A 20761-nucleotide genomic window follows, 5' to 3' on the forward strand; every position below is an offset into this window, starting at 1 on the left:
TCTCCAACACTGAATAAAACTAACTCACTGTAGTTGGTCCAACCTAAATCTCTCCATGTGATGCATATAATAATGTGTTTTGCAGTGTTGTTCAAATTCTAAACTATTTCATTCCCTATATAGTGCAGTCTTTTATACCCGTAATGCTCTCTTATGGTGTACAACTGACATGAAAATATATTTGGTTGTAATCATAATTGTTCATTTTTATTGGCAGTTTTTATGATTAAACATATTAAACTGACAGTATGTAGTTACAACATATTTTCAAACTTTATTATTTAACAAAGAAATTTGAGTTGTTTCTGTTCGGTTTCTCCTAGTGCATGGTATTTACATCATTTGAATTTGTTTGCAGGGTTATTAGTTCATGGAAAATAAAACTATAAAAAAGTGTTACTTGAAATAAAATAAAATTAACTTAACTGAAATAACATAAATAACTTCATGTAATACATCATGTTTAGTTTAACTAAAAGTAAAATAACTATAACTATATAGACATTAAATATATTTAAAATGATAAAAACAAATTTATTATTAACATAAGATTTAATAAAAATGGGATGAGATCCATTTTTATATACTTAAAAGTTGTTGCTTTTTTGTCTCAGACTGAAACAATTTATGATTTCATTTAATAAGATTTACCAATAATATCTAACACTAACCTTTTTTTTTTTTTTTTACTCTCCACAGATAACGTACCTAACAAATGAAAGTTGATCATGAAAATTGGACTGAAAATATCTTTTTCACACATTTCGATGTTCAACAACTTTGTAAAAGTAGTCCTTATGTGCCTCTTATTACAGTGTGCTGTTCCTGTGGGAGGATCGGTGAAGACGTGACCTTCCACTTCAGGATTCAGATGGACTAGTTTCACTTGTTTCACTCTTCTTAGGAATAGGCACTAGTGAAACTAGCTGAGTGAGTATAAAATTAGTTATGATTTAAGAGTAAAAACAACACACCACCAAAAATCAGGCCGAAAGCAGAGGTGGACAAAGTACACAACTTCCTTACTTGAGTGAAAGTACAGATACTACTGGTCAAATATTAGACCGTTACAAATAAAAGTTGTAAAGACTGATTTTTACTTAAGTAAAGAAGTACTTGTTTTTAAAAGTACTTAAATATCAAAAGTAAAAAGTTGTTCCATTGTATGTAATACTTACAGTACCTTATAACTTTGAAGCAACCTAGTGAATACACCTACCAATTAGTTTTATCTGTGGAATTAAGAGCTTTTAGAATGTTATAAAACCTGTACAAATTAAACAACTGAATTGACAAAAAAAAACCTACCACCCCAACACAAGAAGTAGGCTACACATCTATGTGCATCCCTTCATGCACATTTGAATCAAGTGGTCTGTAAAAATCCAACCTGTTTTAAACCCCAGCTACACAACCACAGCTGTGTAACTGCCCAACAGAGGAGAATGTATGATTATCAGAATATCATCCAGTTCCATCTGGTTGAAGATCGTAGTCACGCCGGTATGGGACGAGTTTGTTGAGGATCAGTGCGGATGGCTGTCATGTTGATGAGGCCTTCACAGGGGAGAGTCTAGTCAATCTCAGCTGACACTTCAGGGATGCGTTGTGGTTGTGTCTAGGCACAGGTCCTCCATCTGATCTGGATCCAGCTGATTACAGTAAACCTCGGAATAAGCAGAAAGACTAACATTAGCGTAGATGCCATTCTTCTTATGATGTAACAAGTACATCGGGTGTTATAGGAAGTGTTCCCGGTTCTGGCTGACCTAATTTATGCAGCCTAATAATCATTTAACTGATTTGAATAATAGGAATGTATAATGTTCTATGTGTAAGCCAGGTCAAAGAGATGTGTTTTTAGTCTAGAGAAGGACTATATTACGTTAAGAGCTCGCTCAAGTACTGGGGAGCTAAAGCATTTAGTAATTAAGTAATCAGCAATATTTAAAAATGTGTATGATGTTTAATAGGGAGCCAATGCAGTGTTGACAGAACAGGGCTAATATGGTCATACTTCCTGGTTCTTGTAAGAACTCGAGCTGCTGCGGTTTGGATCAGCTGTAGTTTGTTTATTAAGCGTGCAGGGCAACCACCCAGTAGAGCGTTACAATAATCTAACCTTGAGGTCATGAACGTATGGACTAACTGTTCCGCATTTTTTATTGAAAGCATATGCTGTAATTTTGAAATAATTTTAAGATGGAAGAATGTGGTTTTACAGATGCTAGAAACGTGGCTTTCAAATGAAAGATTGGTATTAAAGAGCACACCCAGGTTCCTAACCGTCGACGAAGACTTGACAGAGCAGCCATCAAGTGTTAGACAGTATTCTAGGTTAGTACGTGCGGAGGTTTTTGGTCCAATCATTAGAAACTCAGAATTAAGTAATAGGAAATTACTAGTCATCCAAATTTTTATATCAGCTATGTATTCCGTTAATTTCTTGAATTGGCAAGTTACGTCTGGTGCGTAGAGATATAGAGCTGAGTCTCATCGGCATAACAGTGAAAACTAATCCCATGCTTCCTAATCTCCCAAGGGTAGCATATACACAGAGTGAACAGCAACGGTCCTAGTACTGAACCTTGTGGTACTCCATACTGAACTTGTGATCGATGAGACATTTACTACTACAAACTGATAACGGTCAGATAACAGCAAAACAGAAAGACATATAGTATTTGCACACTGTGATCTGTCTTCATCTATTTTGCCACCAGTTGATTAGTGTTCAAAGAAAGTGATGGGAAATCGACGAACATCACGACACGTGACCCTACAAGAGTGATTACTAATAGGCTGTCTGTCACCAATCATGTTTTTGAGATGAAAAAAAATCATCCCCTGACTGATATTACTACTTTCTACTCAAGGACCTTGACAGAAATGTAGTGGAATAAAAAGTACGATATTTGTCTTTCAAAATGTAGTGAAGTTAAAGTAAAAAGTTTTCAGAAAAAATAATACTCAAGTACAGATACTCAAAAAGTAAACTTAAGTATGTACTTTGTTACTCTCCTCAAGTAAATGTACTTTGTTACTGTCCACCTCGGGCCGAAAGAGGGCACAATCAACATAGCGCTGACCGCAGTGTGCCGACTTCTACAACACGGCCGGATAAAGAACAGAGTGCTTTAACCTGTATCACTGATGAACATGGTAACCGAAAAAGATAAGAGAGTCAAGAGACCCCTGCAAGTTCTTTTTAACAAGGTATTTTGTAACACATTCATATGTTGTGGATACAGAGAATACCTCTAAGCATTTGTATGCTTTTTCATTTCATAAGAGGCCAATGTCTCTCTCTTTGTTGCTCTTTCTGTGTCTTTACAATAAGGTGAGGCGTCCCCTCTCCAGAAAGCAGTGTTATGCAGTAGGTGGTGTACCATATCAGATGACCAACATTGCTATGGGTCTTTCTCTACATATCTTTCTGTTTGATATAGTGCAGGTAAGAATGACAACTGCATTTTCTCACCTTTGGCTGAATTATAGTCCAAAGATTAATGATTTATATTGTCAAATTATTCTTTATTGCACTATCCCCTTTATTTTCATTTGTATTTACTTAATAACACTAAATCCTTCTGTTAAAGCCCTCCCATTGATTTCAGTTTAAAGTCACCATGAAACCAAAATTTACAGTCCTTGTTTTTATGGAATATTGCCTTATTTATTATAAATGATTTATCTGTTCACATGAATTTTTTTTTTTTTTTTTTTTTGCCCTTCTAATCTACAGTATATTCAAAATAACTTCCCCACCATCTTGCAGCGACATCTCTTCTCTGATGATGCGTTTAGTGGCAAGCTGTCACTCACATGAGATCCACCAATAGCAAACCACAACCATTCAATCAATTCCTATTGGAAAAATCCAGTCTCGTCCTACATTTTTTTCCTGTTCGAGAAGTTTCAGTTGGATATACTACACAATAGGAAAGAAAAGACTATCGGAAGTCAACATGAAACAGCATTCACAACCAATTTAATTTCTATTTGAAAAAAAAAAAAAGTGTTATTAATCCGGAATTGATTGGATCGTGTAAGTGGCCAATACCAGAATGGCTAAAACAATACCTAAAAAGCTACTTTGTTATTCGTTCCAATTATTCAAAAAAGCCAGTGCAGCCAAAGCGACATCAGCCGGAAAGAGAGATCATTTCAGAGTCAGTACATTTTGATGAAAGATTACAAAAACAACCCTTTTTTTTTTTTTTTTTTTTGGAATAATCAAGGAGGTTTATTATATATAAAGCAATTTATAAGAAAATGGAAAAAACATAGGTCCATTTCACACTTCTAACCTCCTAAAAAGAATATAATATCTGTTATAACATAATGAATTTGTTGCTTTAAAAAAAAAAAAGTCAAACAACTACCTCTTACTTTTGAACAATGGAGAAAAACACTTTCTGGGTCCAGAATGTACGGCACCTTATAGTCTTGACCTACAGTAAGAACAATAAGACCAGGAAAGAGCTCTATGCAAATAAATCCATTTTCATATCGGTTAACTTTAACTGCTTTGTCAACTAAAGTTATGTCTACGTTTTTTGAACAGAGTCATTTAATCTCAACAATCTTATCTCTGACATAGAAAATATGCATCCCCATATTTACCCTCATTTCTCTCTGTTTTGCTCTTGTGTGGTGTTCAGATGGAGGTGTTTTCTGTATCTGATTCTGTTCATCATAGACCCCCTCGTCGACTATCTAGTGAGCAGGAGTAGGTGGACCCAAATCGGCAAGCTCCTCCCATGGTGTGTGGTAAGATAAGAGGCGGAGTTTGTGACATGAGTGGTACTGTATATTTTAATTAAATATTACCTAGTTTTATATTAAGAAATATAATTTTTTAGTGGATTCAGTATTTAATAATGTACTTGCAGAGTTGATTTAACCCTCTGGTGCTGCTTGTGTGGTGGTGAAAAATTACAGATTTTCTTTTCTCCATTAAATGAATGTAAAATATTTTAGTTTGATCATTTTTTATTTAATATTATGTATTTTTCGGGGATTTTACAGTACTAAATTATATTTATAGAATAGTTATGATCCATTTATTAGCTGTTAACCTATGATGTATCTCGTAAATTACCCCACTGATAATGCCCTGAATGGTACCAAACTTCTACAGTCATACAAATAGGCTCTGTACTCATAAAAAGAGGCATTGGAAAGTTTGTAAGTACATCAGGAGTTTACATAAATAACACTTGCCTGACGGCTCATTCTACTGCTAACCCGGTTTGGGAAAAGCCTGTAAAAGTCCTGGCAGAAAGCGATGCACAAGGATGTAGTGTAACGACGAATTATTATTTTTTCTGTTAACAAATTAGTGTTAACTAATAATTGTTGCAAGATGGTACTACCAACAAAATATTAGTGCATTCCTGGAACTGGGCGTCGTTCGCCAGTGTGCACAGAGTACGGAAAACAGCGTTCACATCATCCAAACGAACCCGAAAAGTGCTAGTGTGAAAGCAAACCTAGTCACCTTATAGAGGTTTACCCTGCTATAGTTTACTTCTGTGTTCCAAATGTGGAAAAAAGTCCTTTTAGAACTTTACAATAAATACATTACTGAATCATTCATGTAAATGCATTAGCAAAAATAGCTTGACATTTATGCTTTTCAACCCTCTGGCCTGCTTGACTGCTAAGCTTCCAGTGTAAGTGCACTACTGTATGCGCATTTCCTGTTTGTTTTTACACTGAAGCATGAGTCATAATTACTGTCTATGATAATGAACATTATACAGTACAGATGTTGTTCATAGACTCTTCAATTATAGTGCTGAGAATGGAATGGTTGTAAAGTGCATGACATGTTGTAAGTTTCCTGCACATGATGCAAGAAATGAGAAAAATGGTTTCTAAAGCTTTTGATATGACTCATCTGTGTCTTCCTGTGTCAGAGATGTGCTGTCATTGCCTCTGGTCATTCTTCCTGTGGTTTACACTGCAGTGAGCTCAGCGTTCAGAGTGTCCTGGTACCTAACCATCATCTTTCATGAGTGAATGACTTCCTTTCTTATTCTATCAATCTCTAACATATGCCTTGTCCTTTCCCCATGTGATGATTACTGGCTCAGCAAAAGCTTTTTATGTAATAGGCAAATTAGCCAACCTCCATTAGCACCACTCTTGTGCTCATTATTGAGGTCAAATGGCTGTTACATCACACATCCCCCGCATGTCTTTCATGTGCTGTGTGCTTTCTTGACTCCTTCAAAGTGAACATTAGCTTCCTGCAGTGCCACGGTGTTCCATATACATCCCTCAACATGTTTCTGGGAGGAGATCAACAAGACAGAGACTCAGAGAACATTTCAAACACTCATACTGAACGTCAGCATTACAAAATCGAATTCTGTCATCATTTACTCACCCTCATGTTGCTTCAAACTTGATGTTTTTTTCCATGCAAAACATAGGAGAAATTCTGAAGAAATATTATGGAAAGTGGGCATTCTTCACAAATTCATATTTTGCGTTCCACGGAAGAATCTAAGAAATTCATACGGGTTGAAACATGAGGGTGCACTTTCCTTTTTTTCTATTTTATCACATGTTTGTTTGTGCTATGCATTTTTACACATCTTATAATATCGTGCTATTAGCTTAGCAACATTCTAATGTTAAACTGTTGCAGTTAACTGAAACAAGTTATTTAAAATCTTTTTCATTAATTCAAATAAAGCTGAAATAAATAAAAAAAATACATTTTAGATTATATTAGATTTAGATTTAGACAAACTTAAAAAATATAATAAAAATGTGATGTTTGCCAACTAAATGAAATAAAATAAAGTTGAAGTAAAAAAGTTAAAATATAGCTAAATAGAAATATTTTTTTAAAACAAAAACTAAAAACTTGTCAAATGCACTACAAAATTACTAAAACAAGTAATAGATAGAAAATATTAAAATAAAAGCTCATTCAAAATATTAATAAATACTATACAATTGTATATATAAATACTATGAAAGTAACATTTAAGTTTTTATTTTATGTATAAAGGATGCATCAAATTGATCAAAAGTGACAGTAAAGACATTTACAATGTTTCAAAAGATTCAAATAAATGCGATTCTTTTATACTTTCATTGATCAAATATTAAGGAGCGCCACTGTTTTCAACATTGATTATAATAAGAAATGTTTCTTGAGCAGCAGATCATCATATTAGAATGATTTCTGAAGGATCATGTGACACTGAAGACTGGAGTAACGATGCTGAAAATTCAGCTTTGATCACAGGAATAAATTACTTTTTAAATATGTATTCAAGTAGAAAACAGTTGTTTTAAATTGTAAAAAATATTTCACAATATTACAGTTTTTAAATCAAATAAATGCAACCTAGTTGAGCATAAGACACTTCTTCCGAACGCAATAACTAACACTGTTGAGAACTGATGCCATACATGCTACAATTACAAATAGCACCAGATTTGGGGCACAGAGTTGCGACCTACATAGATTATTCCAAATCAGCCACTTACAATGTTCCATTTTGGCTAGAACCCTGCCTTATAAGGCAGCTGCCCATTTAGGCAGTAGGCAGCTCACTAAATTTCGGAACAGGGCCATTATAATCTATTATTAAACTGCCAAGACTGAAAAAACAGACCTAATCCTATCGCAGGATCTGTGCGATAGAGTTTCACAGAGCAATAGTTTGTATTATCGGTTGTTGTAATGTTGTGTGCACATCTGTCTCACCCTATTTCTGTCTCTCCATCAGGGCTGAGTGTGGAGGCGTTAGCTATGCTGATGGCGACCGTGATTCAGGGTCAGGTGCTGTGGGTGTTTAACAAAGACAGAGATGAAGCCTGTCTGAACGAGGACCAAGAACCGGACCTCCCACACAGCACAGCACAGCGCTGCACAAAACCGTACCACAATAACACCTACACACCACACTGTGAAGTACTGTGCAGGGCAACTGTTCAGACGTTACTCAGGTGTTTTACAATTTATAATTAGTGGCATTTGCTAAGGAAAGCTTAGCTTGTAATACTAAGGGATTTGAACAAAGCCATAAAGTATTTAACTTTGGGGTGTAATTTTTGGGTCTGTTTAGTGTGTGCAATTACACAATTACTTTCAATCTTTTTAACAGAATTGCTATAGGTAGTTTGCAGCCTCAGGGACAGTTAGTCTATGAGACCATGTGAAAATACAGACTCTGACTAACATGTAATCCAACTTTCAACTGTTGTAATCTTAGCTAAAACATTGTTTGAAAACACAGTTGAAAAGTTCCTTATACGAGTACAGTTTAGTGCCACACTTTCATTGGGGAGGTCTTATTAATGCCCCTGTAATTTGCACCCTGAGTCTGTTTGCATATACAGTACACTTATATATATGTCTGCGTTTCCCAACAGAGAAATGCCTTCATGATATCAGCACTAGTCATGAGTGCACTCTTCTTTGTTTGTTGTATGGTGCTGTTCCTGGGGGTCAAAGAACAAAAAGGTGTGCCGTACATTTGTGTCGAAATTATTTTATTTTTTAAAGCCGTGGTCACGCTAGACTTTGAGCACGCAAAATTTCGATATACACTGAAATGGTCGCAAAATGACGTCAGATTCTGCAGCGAAATTAAAATAGCCCCACATCATCACATAGCATTCACCATACCTAGAGATTGGCAAGGTTTTATTTCAGTTAGCCTAATAGCTGGTTTGATTTGCATTGAGAGATGATCTTATGGAAAGTACCCCATGCCAATCTCTAGGTATGGTGAAGGCTATGTGATGATGTGGGGCTAATTTTGATTCCAAAGGCCAAGGGAACTTTATCAGGATGCATAGTATCCTAAAAAAATTTTTTTTTTAAATACTTAAAAATAAAAATCTGCCTGCCTCTATGGGAATTTAACATAGGGGTGTACACACTTATGCACCATGTATTTTAAGGAAGAACATTTATTTATTTACGATACATTATTCATTCACAAAGAAAATTGGTGTCCTTAAAGGTTGGATTTTTCCTAATTTTTTAAATTAAGGCATTAAGTTCAGTTTCCAAAATATGATTTTTTATTCCTCTTTTTAGTCAACTTTAGCATGGGTGTATTCACTTATGCATAGCACTGTATGTTGCTGACTTGTGTACTTATATTATCCCAAATGTTTCCAAGAGAAATCAGCTATTTTAACCAGTCTAAAAGAGTAGCGTTATGTAAGGAATAATTGACAATGGGCTGTTGAATTTTTAGAAAAATAATGCACACCCGAGGTGGTAATGCGGCCACGACACGAAGCGGAGTGTGCATTCATTTTCAATAAATCAACATCTCGGAGTCAATTATTCTGTATATAAACTACAGTTACTACACTGCAAAACATTGTTCAGATCATGTATTTCAAGACATTAGTCAGGTTTTTGTAACACTCTTGTGTGTAGGAGTAATCTCTTACGCATCTAATCCCAAGCGTTGCCAATTCCAAAAGGTAATTTTAGAGCTAGTAATGGAGGCTTGCGCCACTAATAGCAGACTAATGCAGTTACTGTATGAGAGAGAGAGAGAGAGAGAGAGAGTTATCAGGCGTGTGAATTACCTGAGTCTGTGCATCTATCAACAGTGTTCAGCAGCAGTGTCTCTACTAATAGCAAAACTGTACGTTTATCTGCTCCAAGAACAGCGCCGTTATTACCTCGCTAGTGAGAAATGTCATGTAGCTTTTAAGTTGTTAAACTATTTTACTGATAAAATCATCAGAGCAGCACTGACAACACATTTCTCTGCGAGTGGAAATCATTTGGCGTAGCGATATGGAACTGCCAGGAACTACTTTAGCCGTACGTTTCCCTGAAAATAATTACACACCTTAGAACTTTTATCAACCAATCAGATTCAAGCGTTCAACAGCCATAGTTCAACTATGATAGTTTTGACCAAGTAAAACAGCGCTGCATTACCCCACAATTTAAATTTGGCAAATAAAGTAACCTGTATGAGTAGTAACTCAGCACTTGCGGCTATTTCATTAGAATGAGATAAAATAATGTGAATGTAAGTGATAAAATGTAACTGTAACTGTAACAAAGTTCAAGTTCGGGGAAGGAGGAGGTGGACATTAAGCGTAACTTTAATCGTAAAATAAACATAAGCAACAAAACGAAGGGAGCGGCAGTGGCCGACTGCGGCGTATAAGCATAATAAAAACCACAAGGTAAAATGTTCCAGGCTCTCGACCCTTCACCCCACAGTAATGTTAATAAAACTTTAATACTTTAGCTCATCCATGAACACGATTCTCGTCGGATTGCTTTCCATCGGCTGTGGAGGTGAAGACGACAACTCCCATGATTCCACGCTCATTCACGGCACCATCAAGCTACGCCTTTGATATTGTTTTAAATAAATGACCTCTAGTGGCGAAACTTACATACTGTGCCTTTAATTCAGCTAAAAGGTCACATCAATCTTTGGTCACACTTTAGATCAAGGTACAATTCTCACTATTAACTAACTATTAACTACGACTTTTGCCTCAATAAACTCCTAATTACTGCTTATAATTATTTTGTGAGGTAGTTTAGTAAGTTTAGGTATTGGATTAGGAATGTAGAATAAGGTCATGCAGATTAAGGCATTAATATGTGCTTTAGAAGTACTAATAAACAGCCAATATCCTAGTAATATGCATGCTAATAAGCAACTAGTTAATAGTGAGAACTGGATTATGTGTTACCCAATCTTCTATTGGTTTTCAAATTCGCAGGTCAGAATTCAACACTCTTGAACTTTGGAACGCAGTGAAGAGTATAAAGAGCAGCTTGAGCTTGTGTTTCCTGTCTCTCACATTCATATGCATAATGTAAGTCAAAGTGTAGTGTGACCACACCTTAATTTCAAACTTTTCATTGTTTAATTGTTTTGTTTTGTTTTGTTTTGCATGATTCCTTGATCATATATTTAAGCTTGAGGGTTTGATGAGCAACATTTAATAATGGTAACTTTATGGCAGACTACATTTTAAACATGTTTGTGAGCCAAACAATATGTGTTTGAACAGTAGGGAATTTATTGTTTACGAATAAAATCCCACCAAACTAGCTCTTAACTCTATACCAGTTCGGTGTCGAATTTCATTGCTGATGTAACGATGTATTGTTGTATCTCACTCTGGCTCCTGTAGGGCCTCACAGTGTTCACATGCACACTACACACCTGAATGCTTTGAAGAAGCTCACTGGCCATCTGTCATTCCAGTGTCTGGTCCACGGCTTCCTCCGCTCCACTTTAGCTTTTCAGGTTGGATCTCTAATTAACCTATGAAGTACATGGAAAATCAGAACTAGAACCAAAATATCATGTAACATGCAATCATATCAAGAGTATTTGATTGAAATTGTATGTGGTAAGTAATAAAAACCTACCTTCTGTATTGTATAAATCGATTCTTATGTACGGCCGCAACCATATCAGTGCCAATGTGGTAGATGACACTGGTGAAGCTGAGCAAGAAAACTGCACTTTTTATAGGTCTACCTGTAAGTTCCCTCTGATAGTGATGGTGAGGAGACCATTCACAATAATTCTGGTGATGTTCTGGTGACATATAGTGATCTATCTATATTGCCTGTGTTTCTCCGTAGCTCCTCATATACCAGCTCTGGTGGTCTTAGTTGCCATGCCAGAGAACTTTCCGGTGTACATGGTCATGTGTGTTTTGGTTGAAGCTAGTTTAGCTGCACAGTTCTTACCATTGCGAGTAACAATAAGACCTTCATGCTGTTCATCTCTGCTAATCAGGCAGGCATCCTCCACCATGGAGAGTTTAGCACTTGCCGATTTATCAGCAAATCTTACTTTAAAGGGTTAGTTCACCCATTAATGTCACCCTCATGTCAATCCAAACCCGTAAGACCTTCGTTCATCTTCTGAACACAAATTAAGATATTTTTTGATGAAATCAGAACCAGGATGTCATCAACCAGCCATAGGCAGCAACGTCATTGCAACTTTTCAAAGTAGTAAAGACAATGTTAAAATAATCCATGAGACTACAGTGGTTCAACCTTAATGTTATGTTTTTTAAGGTTGACACATGTAGACACATGGACTATTTTAACGATGTCTTTTCAACCTTTCTGGGCCTTGAAAGTGGTAATGATATCGGATTTTTTCAAACATATTTTAATTTGTGTTCTGAAGATGAACAAAGGTCCCTACGGGTTTGGAACGACATGAAGGCGAGTAATTAATGACAGAAATTTAATTTTGGTGAACTAACCCTTTAATATTATGCAGGACATTATGCATAATGTGCATATGTTTGTCAAATGTCAGTTAAATGACTTTCAATCAATCACTGAACCCAATGGAGAGGTTATATAATTGGTGGTGTTTGCTAAGGCAAGCATCTGTTACTATTGCTCACAGTTAAGGAGTAGTAACTATAAGGATAAGGGTGAATCTATACATTTATAAAAAATCTATTAGAATGCAATTCATACAAAGAATTTCTTGAATACACCTTTATGATGAGTATGTTTTAATGCAATATTTTTGGGGGGAGAGTCTGAACTGTCAAGGTGATACAACGTTCCTCCATAATGGAGCCTCAAAAAAAGTCTCATTAAAATGAGATAATTGAAAGTAAAATATTTTATTATTTTACTATCTTATAATTATTTAAAAAATAACAAAACTGCTCCAATGCTTATGTCACAAACTGCTCTGAGACATGAAGGTTGAGGATCCAAATGCAGTATTTATTGAACAGGGTAATCCAAAGACGTAATCCAAAGTACAGGCAAGGTCAAACACAGGCAGGCAGTCCATACAAGCAAACACAACAAGGCAGGGACCACGGGCAAAAGAGTAACCCACGGAACAGGCAAGAAATCCCAAAACCAAGAGACATGAAACCAGGAAGAATACTCAGAATTGCAGTGTAACACTAAACAAGACTTCGCAGATAATGAATGAGAAAACCAGGCTTGTATGGGGTGAGCTAAACAAGATAATGAGACACAGGTGAACGTGATAATGGATGAAGAGTCCGGGCAGTGAGTTAAGGGAAATGTAGTTTGTGAGGGAATGACAATATTCTGATGTGGAGTGCTCTCTGGTGACTCTCAAGGGCACTCCAGCTGCTGACTGTTACAGCTTATACATTTTTTTTGTATTTCTTTGTCCATCAAAGAATGTAAAACCAACATGAATCCAAATTTCTAAGAACTTGGCACACTTATTTTAAACTAGATTTTTAAAGATTTTTAAGATTTTAACTTTTTCTTTATCTTGAACACTTTCATTTGTCATTGGTCCAGATCGGCACTTCTTGTGCCAAGGATAAATCAATGATAACTCAAATCTTGTTGAGGAGAGGTGTGCTATTACTTTTATAAGCAAACAGACATAGTCTTGCCTGTCGAGTGATAAAATGGATGACAAAATCTCATATATTTACACACAAGTACAGATCAGAATATTATATAGACTGGAAGGTCTGAACTTGGGCCAGTAAGCAAAAGCAACACCCTAGAAACCACACCAAAAACCACTACCACTACTAAAAACCAATCAGGACACCCTAATAACCACATTTAGGGTGAGTTTTGCACGGGGAAGCACTGTCTAGTTTGGTCAGGTAATTGCTGCCAGATGTAGTGGATGAGTTTGCTGTTCAGACCCCCTCCTGCAGGGGCCCGGGGCCCGGAGCCCTAGTCTGTATCATGCTCGAGGTTTTGCATCAAGCTCAGAGGAGGTCTGTCTGCTGGCATCTCCACTGTGACACTGCAGTGAGTCAGCACACGCTCTCTCCGAGCTACCGTATAGCCTGATTTAATGTGGCAGTCTGTCAGTTTTTAAAAACATTGTGGACTCTGGGCCTACGTTCAAGTACAATTGTTCACGCTCTATGTCCTGCAAGTTTTTAAATACTGTCAGGCAAGAATGTTTGAGCAAAACAAAATCATGCTTCTGTTTGCAGTAGTTCAGCCCTATTTATGGAAGTCCAAAATGTTCATATTGAAATGTTTACACAGAGCAATGTGTTTTGTTGAAGCTTTACAGGATATAAAGCAGGTGCATGTAGTCATGCGGATGGATACCAATCATACCAATCACCTTCTGCTGGTGGGTTTAGTGTTCTTCTTTCTGAAGCACATCAGAAGAAGATTCAACAAGATCTCAGACACACAAGGTAAGATGTACCCAGAACGTTTTGCTAACGTTCCCATTAAGTTATGAAAACATTATTTCTTATTATTATTTATGAATATTCTCTGAATGTTTAAAACTTCCACGTGTCGGAAACGAAACACGTTACGAATCTGAATTTCCGCTACGAATCTTCCTCAGCACTTGATGCACTGTGATACGAAGAGGAACAATGGCGTTGGTTTTTCCGTATCAATTCCAGCGGGAGTCCTCATCCTTTTGAAGTGCAGAAGAGTGGATTTGCAGTGCTGGAAATAGTGTCTTCTCAACATGTCGACAACACGAACAAAACTCTACCAGGCTTCAGCTGCAACTAAAGTGTTTGAGGGCGGGTCAAAGTAGACGTTGTTTGAGGGCAGCCGATGAAGACCATAGGCTGGAAATTGGAATTATGCAAATTTGTTACATTGTTACATAGGTATGTAACAGGAAGTGAGACTGGAATTGCTGACGACTTGTTTCGGCAGTTCAGAATCGATTCTTTCTTTTAGGAGACAATAAATTTAATCGGCGTACCATACACTTTAATTTTTAAAACTTTGCCGAGCTTTTACATTTAAAAGTGTCTGGGAATGTCCAGCTAAAAACGAAAACGAATGTCCAGCTAAAACATGCTTCATGAACGACGTATAAATAATGTTTTTGTGGGAACATTTGAAGAACATTATTAAAGACCAGGTAACTTTAAACAAACATTCTATTTAAGTTACTGGAAGAATGTTTGTTTATAACTTTCAGTGAACCTTGCCAGAATGTTAGCTAAAGTTCTGAGAACGTTACCTGTTTAAATCTGATAAGATTTATTTACGTTTTATTTACTTTTTTAGGTCTAACAGTGCCACACTTCCACAAAGTGCCACAAGTCAACAAATCTCTAGGTCCAGTCAGTTTCATCTTCAAATCAAAGCCCAGAATAGCATCACATCTTTATGCAAACAAATCTGTCTCTCGAGCAAAACATTCTTCAGAATCATCTCCTCAAAAACACTGCAACACAAGTGCTGAGTGATTTACATGTCAGGATGTCGAGTTTCAAATCAACAAACCAATTTCATAAATCTAGAGCTTACCCAACATCATCACAACAACATAATTCAAGTGTGAATTGAAACGTCATTAATCAAGGTTGAGTGAAACTCAAGCCACACATAAACTTGCACTAAAGTTTCAAGACATTCCAGGTAATGATAGGTCAAAAGTTACATGGGTGAATATGTTTAAAATTGGAGCGTTTGCATGCAATGCATAAATATACTTTAAAAGCAAACACGCCTGTATGATTCTCCCTAAATAAACATATAAGTCTGTTTGTCTCCCTCCTTTTTTTTCTTTTCTTTTTTTTTATGAATTTGTTCTGTCTTAAAATGTTGTTATTAAAAAAAAATAAAGTTCTAAAGTAATATCACACAAACAAGAGTGCTGTTGTTCTGAATAGCAGCACTGTGATTCGCTTGTAGGCATGATGATGGCGTCGATAATCACAGCAGTTCTGATATTCAGTACTACAGATAGCCAATAAGTAAACGAGTAATTTACATTGTAGACAAAATATTGCCACTTATTTTGTCTGTTGCAAACAAAGGCAAAGCAGAACCAAGTTTCTTACCGAGAAACACAGTGGCGTTCCTGAATGAATCAGTGTTTTGAACGAATCGGTTGAGTAAATTGATTCATATGACAGTCAACGTTAACCTGCAAAAAGAGTAACTGAAAATGCCTCACCACTAATGCAGGCTTGTCTGGAACACGCAAACTCATGGCATAGTTTCATAATTAGAACATACGGTAACACTTTAGAATACTGTTCCTTCATTAATGAATAATTACACAGGAACAAACGAGTAACGCATTATTAACATTCTAGTAACTACTATTCACTAACAAGAAACTCTGATTAACAAATTAGTAAGTAATAGCGCTCAGATGAATGTAGTAGTTCATTATTAGCTAATCAATAACTACTATTTTTTTTCATACCTCCCAGAGAACTACTATCTACAGGTTCATAATTAACATGAATAATGCATAATTTATAATAAAAGGTATTGGTAACCCACTAGTAATGACTCAAGTATTACAACATCATTCTAAAGGAACTACTAATTATTTGGATCAGTATTCTAAAGTGAAAAACATGATAACTACCTAATATTGACTGAAGTCATTGTAAGCTTTTGAGATTTTTGTAAGATTTTGAATAGTAATTCCTTCCAATGGATTTGGTAACACTTAAGTCATTACTAGTGTGTTCCCATGATCTTCACTTTAGAATACTGATCCAAATAATTAGTAGTTCCTTTAGAAAGATTTAGTAACACTTGAGTCATTACTATCAAAAACCTTACAAAAGCCTTAAAACTTACAATGACTTCAGTCAATATTAGGTATTTATCATGTTTTTCACTTTAGAATACTGATCCAAATTATTAGTAGTTCCTTTAGAAGGATGTAGTAACACTTGATTAATTACTAATGAGTTACCATTACCTTATTATATATTATGCATTATTAATATTAATTATGAACCTGTATATAATAGTTCTTAGTAGTCTTCAATGAGGTATGAAAAATAGTAGTTACTGATTAGCTAATAGTGAACTACCACATTCGACTGAACGCTATGACTTACTAATTCGTTAATCAGAGTTTCTTGTTAGTTAATAGTAGTTACTACAATGTTAATAGTGCATTACTCATTTGTTCCTGTGTAGTTATTCATTAATGAAGGAACAGTATTCTAAAGTGTTACGGAATATACTTTAAAAGCTGAGGGAAACTAAATTAATTCTGCCGTCTGTGATCTTCTTCTCACCAGGTGGCGATAAAGAAGCGACAAAAAGCGATGAAATGACGTTACCTGTTGTAACCAGGGGGGTAATGTTTCAGAAAAAACTGAAGCTTCCCCGGGGGCCGCCATTGATTAGCAGACCATCACCTGCTGTTAACATTCCATTGACTCCCATTCATTTTGGCGTCACTTTGACAGCGAATAACTTTGCATCTGAGGCGTTTAAAGACTCCATTTGTCCATTATTTATTTCTAAAGAAACACGAAAATGTATAAAAGGCTCCATTACCTTGTATCTTACGTTATGGCCCCGTAGAAGCAGTTTTTGTAAAAATAGGCTAACGATTGCGTCATAACCACGCGACTCTCTGTCGCACAGTAGAGAGATTACCGTATGGACAGGAGGAGAAGCTCGCGGGCAATCGGGGGGACGTGGATTCAAAATGACAAAATAATTAATCAGAATACTTAACAAAAGTTGCTCCTGCTCCTAGCTCATGGACACCTCCTACTCACACTCTCCGTCTCTGCAAGTTTCGGAAGGGAATGATTCAGATTTCGCTTGGCACAGCTACTAGAAGACAGACGGGTTGCTCACGTCACATCTACGTCGTCAAGCTCAGTTTGAGTCTGCGCAGTACGCTCGGCCATCAGGAAGTGAGAGCTTCTAATTGACTTCACTTTTCTCCGTTGAATCCAATGGGGTCGCTGTGTCCATCTCTTTTACTGTCTATGGTTGTAACGGGTGTGGTTTGGTATACTGTGGGCGGAGTTGGATAAGCTATTAAAAATTGAAATTAAATATCATCACTCGTCTTGTGTACACTGTTGTGTAATGAAAAATTAAATGTATAAATTAAAATACACATACAGCTGTACATTTATTTGAATTTCATTACACTTAGCTAATGTTGCTATACCTTTTCCAAATTAATTCTGAGGAGAACACACAACTACCAAATTAATATCAAAGTCCCTTTTAAGTTATTCTATAGTCTTTGTTAATATTGTTATGCTCCTGATGTAGACTAAATCAAGGGTAGATATGATGGTTTCGTATGATGCCCATAGGGTCCTTAAATGGGTAGGCCTATACTTATGGTTGGGTAATGATTTAAAAATATGACCTTACATGTTTATATCAGTTACGTGTTACTACCTTTGTTAAATAATCACTACGTTTTAAATGCCTTATTTGTGTTGGCTAATACCAAGTTAGCATTTTCATTTTAATGGTATTATTATTATGGTTGGAACACTGTGGTGAGCGCGGTGAGGTTGATGGACGTACAGCTGTAGAGCGCTGTTCGGTGTTCGGCCGCTGGGGGCGCTAATGCTCGAGTGTGGCGCAGACAGGGGGTTTTCTGCCCTCAATCACAATTACTGAATTACTGAAGCGCATTTTGTGTGCAGAGCTTCAGGAGTCAAAACAAGCTGCCAGGATGGGAGTCGAGGTTGAAACCATTACTCCTGGAGACGGTAAAAGGCATCACATCGACCATTGAAAAACACAATGCTTAAATATATCAAATGAATCAAATTTTAAATCGATTTATTCTGCCTGTTTTTGGCATCACGGGCGTTAGCCTGCTAGCTAACCACTAACCTCTTCCCACAGGATTTGACGGGCAAATCTAATCGTTTTCTCTTCTTGTTTTGGATTTTTAGGAAGTACTTTCCCTAAAAAAGGACAGACCTGTGTCGTGCACTACGTGGGTAAGTTGACAAGTGATCGTGTTGATGAATCCCTGAAGGGTGTTAGCCAGCATTAGCTCTTAGCCGCATTGACAATAGATACTTTCGCATCCGCGATCCGCTCAAAGCTTTACATTTTTGCTATTTTTATGGGCCCTAATATTTACCACGTCGTTGATCGTTCCTTATACTGAAAACTCTTAAATGCGACTTTTTAACAGCGCTGGGTTTGGAAACCGTGGCCTGTTTTTGCGGATATATGGTGGCTTTATTGCCGTCATTTACGATGAGATGGGCTGTGTTAAAAATAGCGGGCAGTCCAGTCAGAAAACCGTTTTAGGAGATTCGGTCTGACCATCACATTCGAGCGTTTATAACGTGTTTCATTTTCTCCAGCTATGGTGCTAAAAAAAAATGCTGCAATTCGAATCGGTTCGATATGCTTTTCAAAATGCTTCGATTCGAACGCGCCCGTAAATGTCATAAATATTTAGATTCGAACGAACAGTGTGCGCTCATTGGGTTGTTTTGTTGAATGCTAAAGATTTACATTTTAGACGTTTACATTCTAAATTAATCATGATTTGGGGTGTTGAACGTATGTTTTCTTTGCGTGATTCATACGTTTTAAATATTCCTATTTTTTTTATTCTTCTCTCTCTCAGGCTCCCTGACAGATGGACGCAAGTTCGACTCTTCCCGGGACCGGGGAAAGCCTTTCAAATTCAAAATTGGCAAACAGGAAGTGATCCGTGGTTGGGATGAGGGAGTAGCCCAGGTAAATGCTCAATCATCCTGAAATCAAAATGGATTTGATTTGCTATATAAATCTGCCAGACCTATATTAAGTGTGTTCTTAAAGTAGGTCTCTGTCCCTTTTTCTTCATCAGACAAATACACACAAGCTCTCTTGTAGGGTTTTGATAACAAACCCATGTCACTTTTTTTAACCTCCATTCATTGTTTCGTACTGGACCTAATTTGGCCAAATGACCTTTTCCCCCTTGTGACAGATGAGTGTCGGGCAGCGTGCCAAGCTGACTTGCACTCCGGACTTTGCTTATGGGAGCAAGGGGCACCCGGGCATCATTCCTCCCAATGCCACCCTCGTATTCGATGTGGAGCTGATTGGCTTGGAATAAAGCCCCCACAATTGGACTCAGGTTATTCCCTATTCATTCTTTCAGGGTATGTGCAAAGTTTTCCACATTTTGAGTTAATTTGTTATTGTTGCTCAGTTTTTTAAAACACGTAATGAATGCATAATAAATGAAAAACATCTTGTAGTCAGTTCATCCAGTATGGATGACTTTAATAACTAACAGATAATCTTTAAAGGAGATTATTCTAGTCTTGGTCTTAACTGTCCTGTAGAGTTTAGTTAACAGGCTCTTCGATTAAATCCTTGTAATCTTGTTTATGGCCTTTGAGGAACACGGTTCAGTTGTTTAATAAACCTCTCTCTTTGTTTTCTTCCAGGTCAACCTTTTTAAGGAACATTGCTCCATGCATGTGATCCTCAAAAGGGGTAGTGTTAATAGCGATACCACTTAGCTTAGCTCTGTTTTGCATTTGTATATTTTGTTGCCTTTTTTTTTTCTTTTTTTTTTCTGCTTGACATAATCACTGGTATACTCTCAATCATTGGAAGTTCACTAAGACACAAGTTTCTTTTTTTTTCTTTTTTCCCCTTCTCTCTTTTTATATTTGATTTCTGTGTTGTAAACGCGATCACAGCAACAGGGTTTTGGCTGAGCTGGTAATAAGTACTCTGGTGGGGAAATCTGGTTAAGTATAAAACAAACTACTTGAAAATAAATTGTTTATAAAACATTAAGCTGGTCTCTGATGTGTTGATTGGGAAACTGGAATGGTGTGTTTTGCAGGTGCATCATAATCATGTCAAATATGACGATAAATGGCAGAACATTTTGTAAGTCATTTGGTGCCCATCTCTGATATTGTGTATTTTGTGCTGGGTAGCCCCACTCACAGCAAAATCTCATTTGTCTAAATCCCAATCCACATAACTAATAAACGTTAATTATTTTGTCACAGCATTCTACTTTGTTTGAGGAAA

At 36.6% G+C, this 20761-nt stretch overlaps 2 protein-coding genes across 3 annotated transcripts; both read left to right on the plus strand.

Moving 5' to 3' along the window:
- Positions 1 to 230: 230 nt before the first annotated feature.
- On the plus strand, positions 231 to 11656 carry mfsd2al2 (major facilitator superfamily domain containing 2a-like 2; the record flags this gene model as incomplete). Its single annotated transcript, XM_084389721.1, has 7 exons — positions 231 to 3616; positions 4429 to 4459; positions 4604 to 4773; positions 5925 to 5991; positions 7758 to 7937; positions 11167 to 11282; positions 11627 to 11656. The coding sequence occupies exons 1-7, from the start codon at positions 3299 to 3301 to the stop codon at positions 11654 to 11656; spliced, it is 912 nt and encodes a 303-aa protein (XP_084245847.1). The 5' UTR covers positions 231 to 3298.
- Positions 11657 to 18255: 6599 nt separating this feature from the next.
- fkbp1aa (FKBP prolyl isomerase 1Aa) lies at positions 18256 to 20518 on the plus strand. Of its 2 annotated transcripts, none has more exons than XM_084389868.1 (5): positions 18256 to 18465; positions 18655 to 18702; positions 19347 to 19459; positions 19695 to 19844; positions 20161 to 20518. In XM_084389868.1, the coding sequence occupies exons 1-4, from the start codon at positions 18429 to 18431 to the stop codon at positions 19821 to 19823; spliced, it is 327 nt and encodes a 108-aa protein (XP_084245994.1). In that variant the 5' UTR covers positions 18256 to 18428; the 3' UTR covers positions 19824 to 19844; positions 20161 to 20518. The 2 variants fall into 2 exon arrangements, with proteins under 2 accessions (XP_084245994.1, XP_084245993.1); XM_084389867.1 differs by having other exon boundaries at positions 18261 to 18465; positions 19695 to 19869.
- The last annotated feature ends 243 nt before the right edge of the window (positions 20519 to 20761 follow it).

Source organism: Rutilus rutilus (assembly GCF_951802725.1).
Source record: "Rutilus rutilus genome assembly, chromosome: 19".
NCBI lineage: Eukaryota > Metazoa > Chordata > Actinopteri > Cypriniformes > Leuciscidae > Rutilus > Rutilus rutilus.

Coding starts and splice junctions, on each gene's coding strand:
- fkbp1aa (XM_084389868.1), top strand. CDS start 18,429: ATGGGAGTCGAGGTTGAAACCATTACTCCTGGAGACG. Junction 18,466..18,654: donor AACCATTACTCCTGGAGACG/GTAAAAGGCATC, acceptor TTGGATTTTTAG/GAAGTACTTTCCCTAAAAAA. Junction 18,703..19,346: donor CTGTGTCGTGCACTACGTGG/GTAAGTTGACAA, acceptor TCTCTCTCTCAG/GCTCCCTGACAGATGGACGC.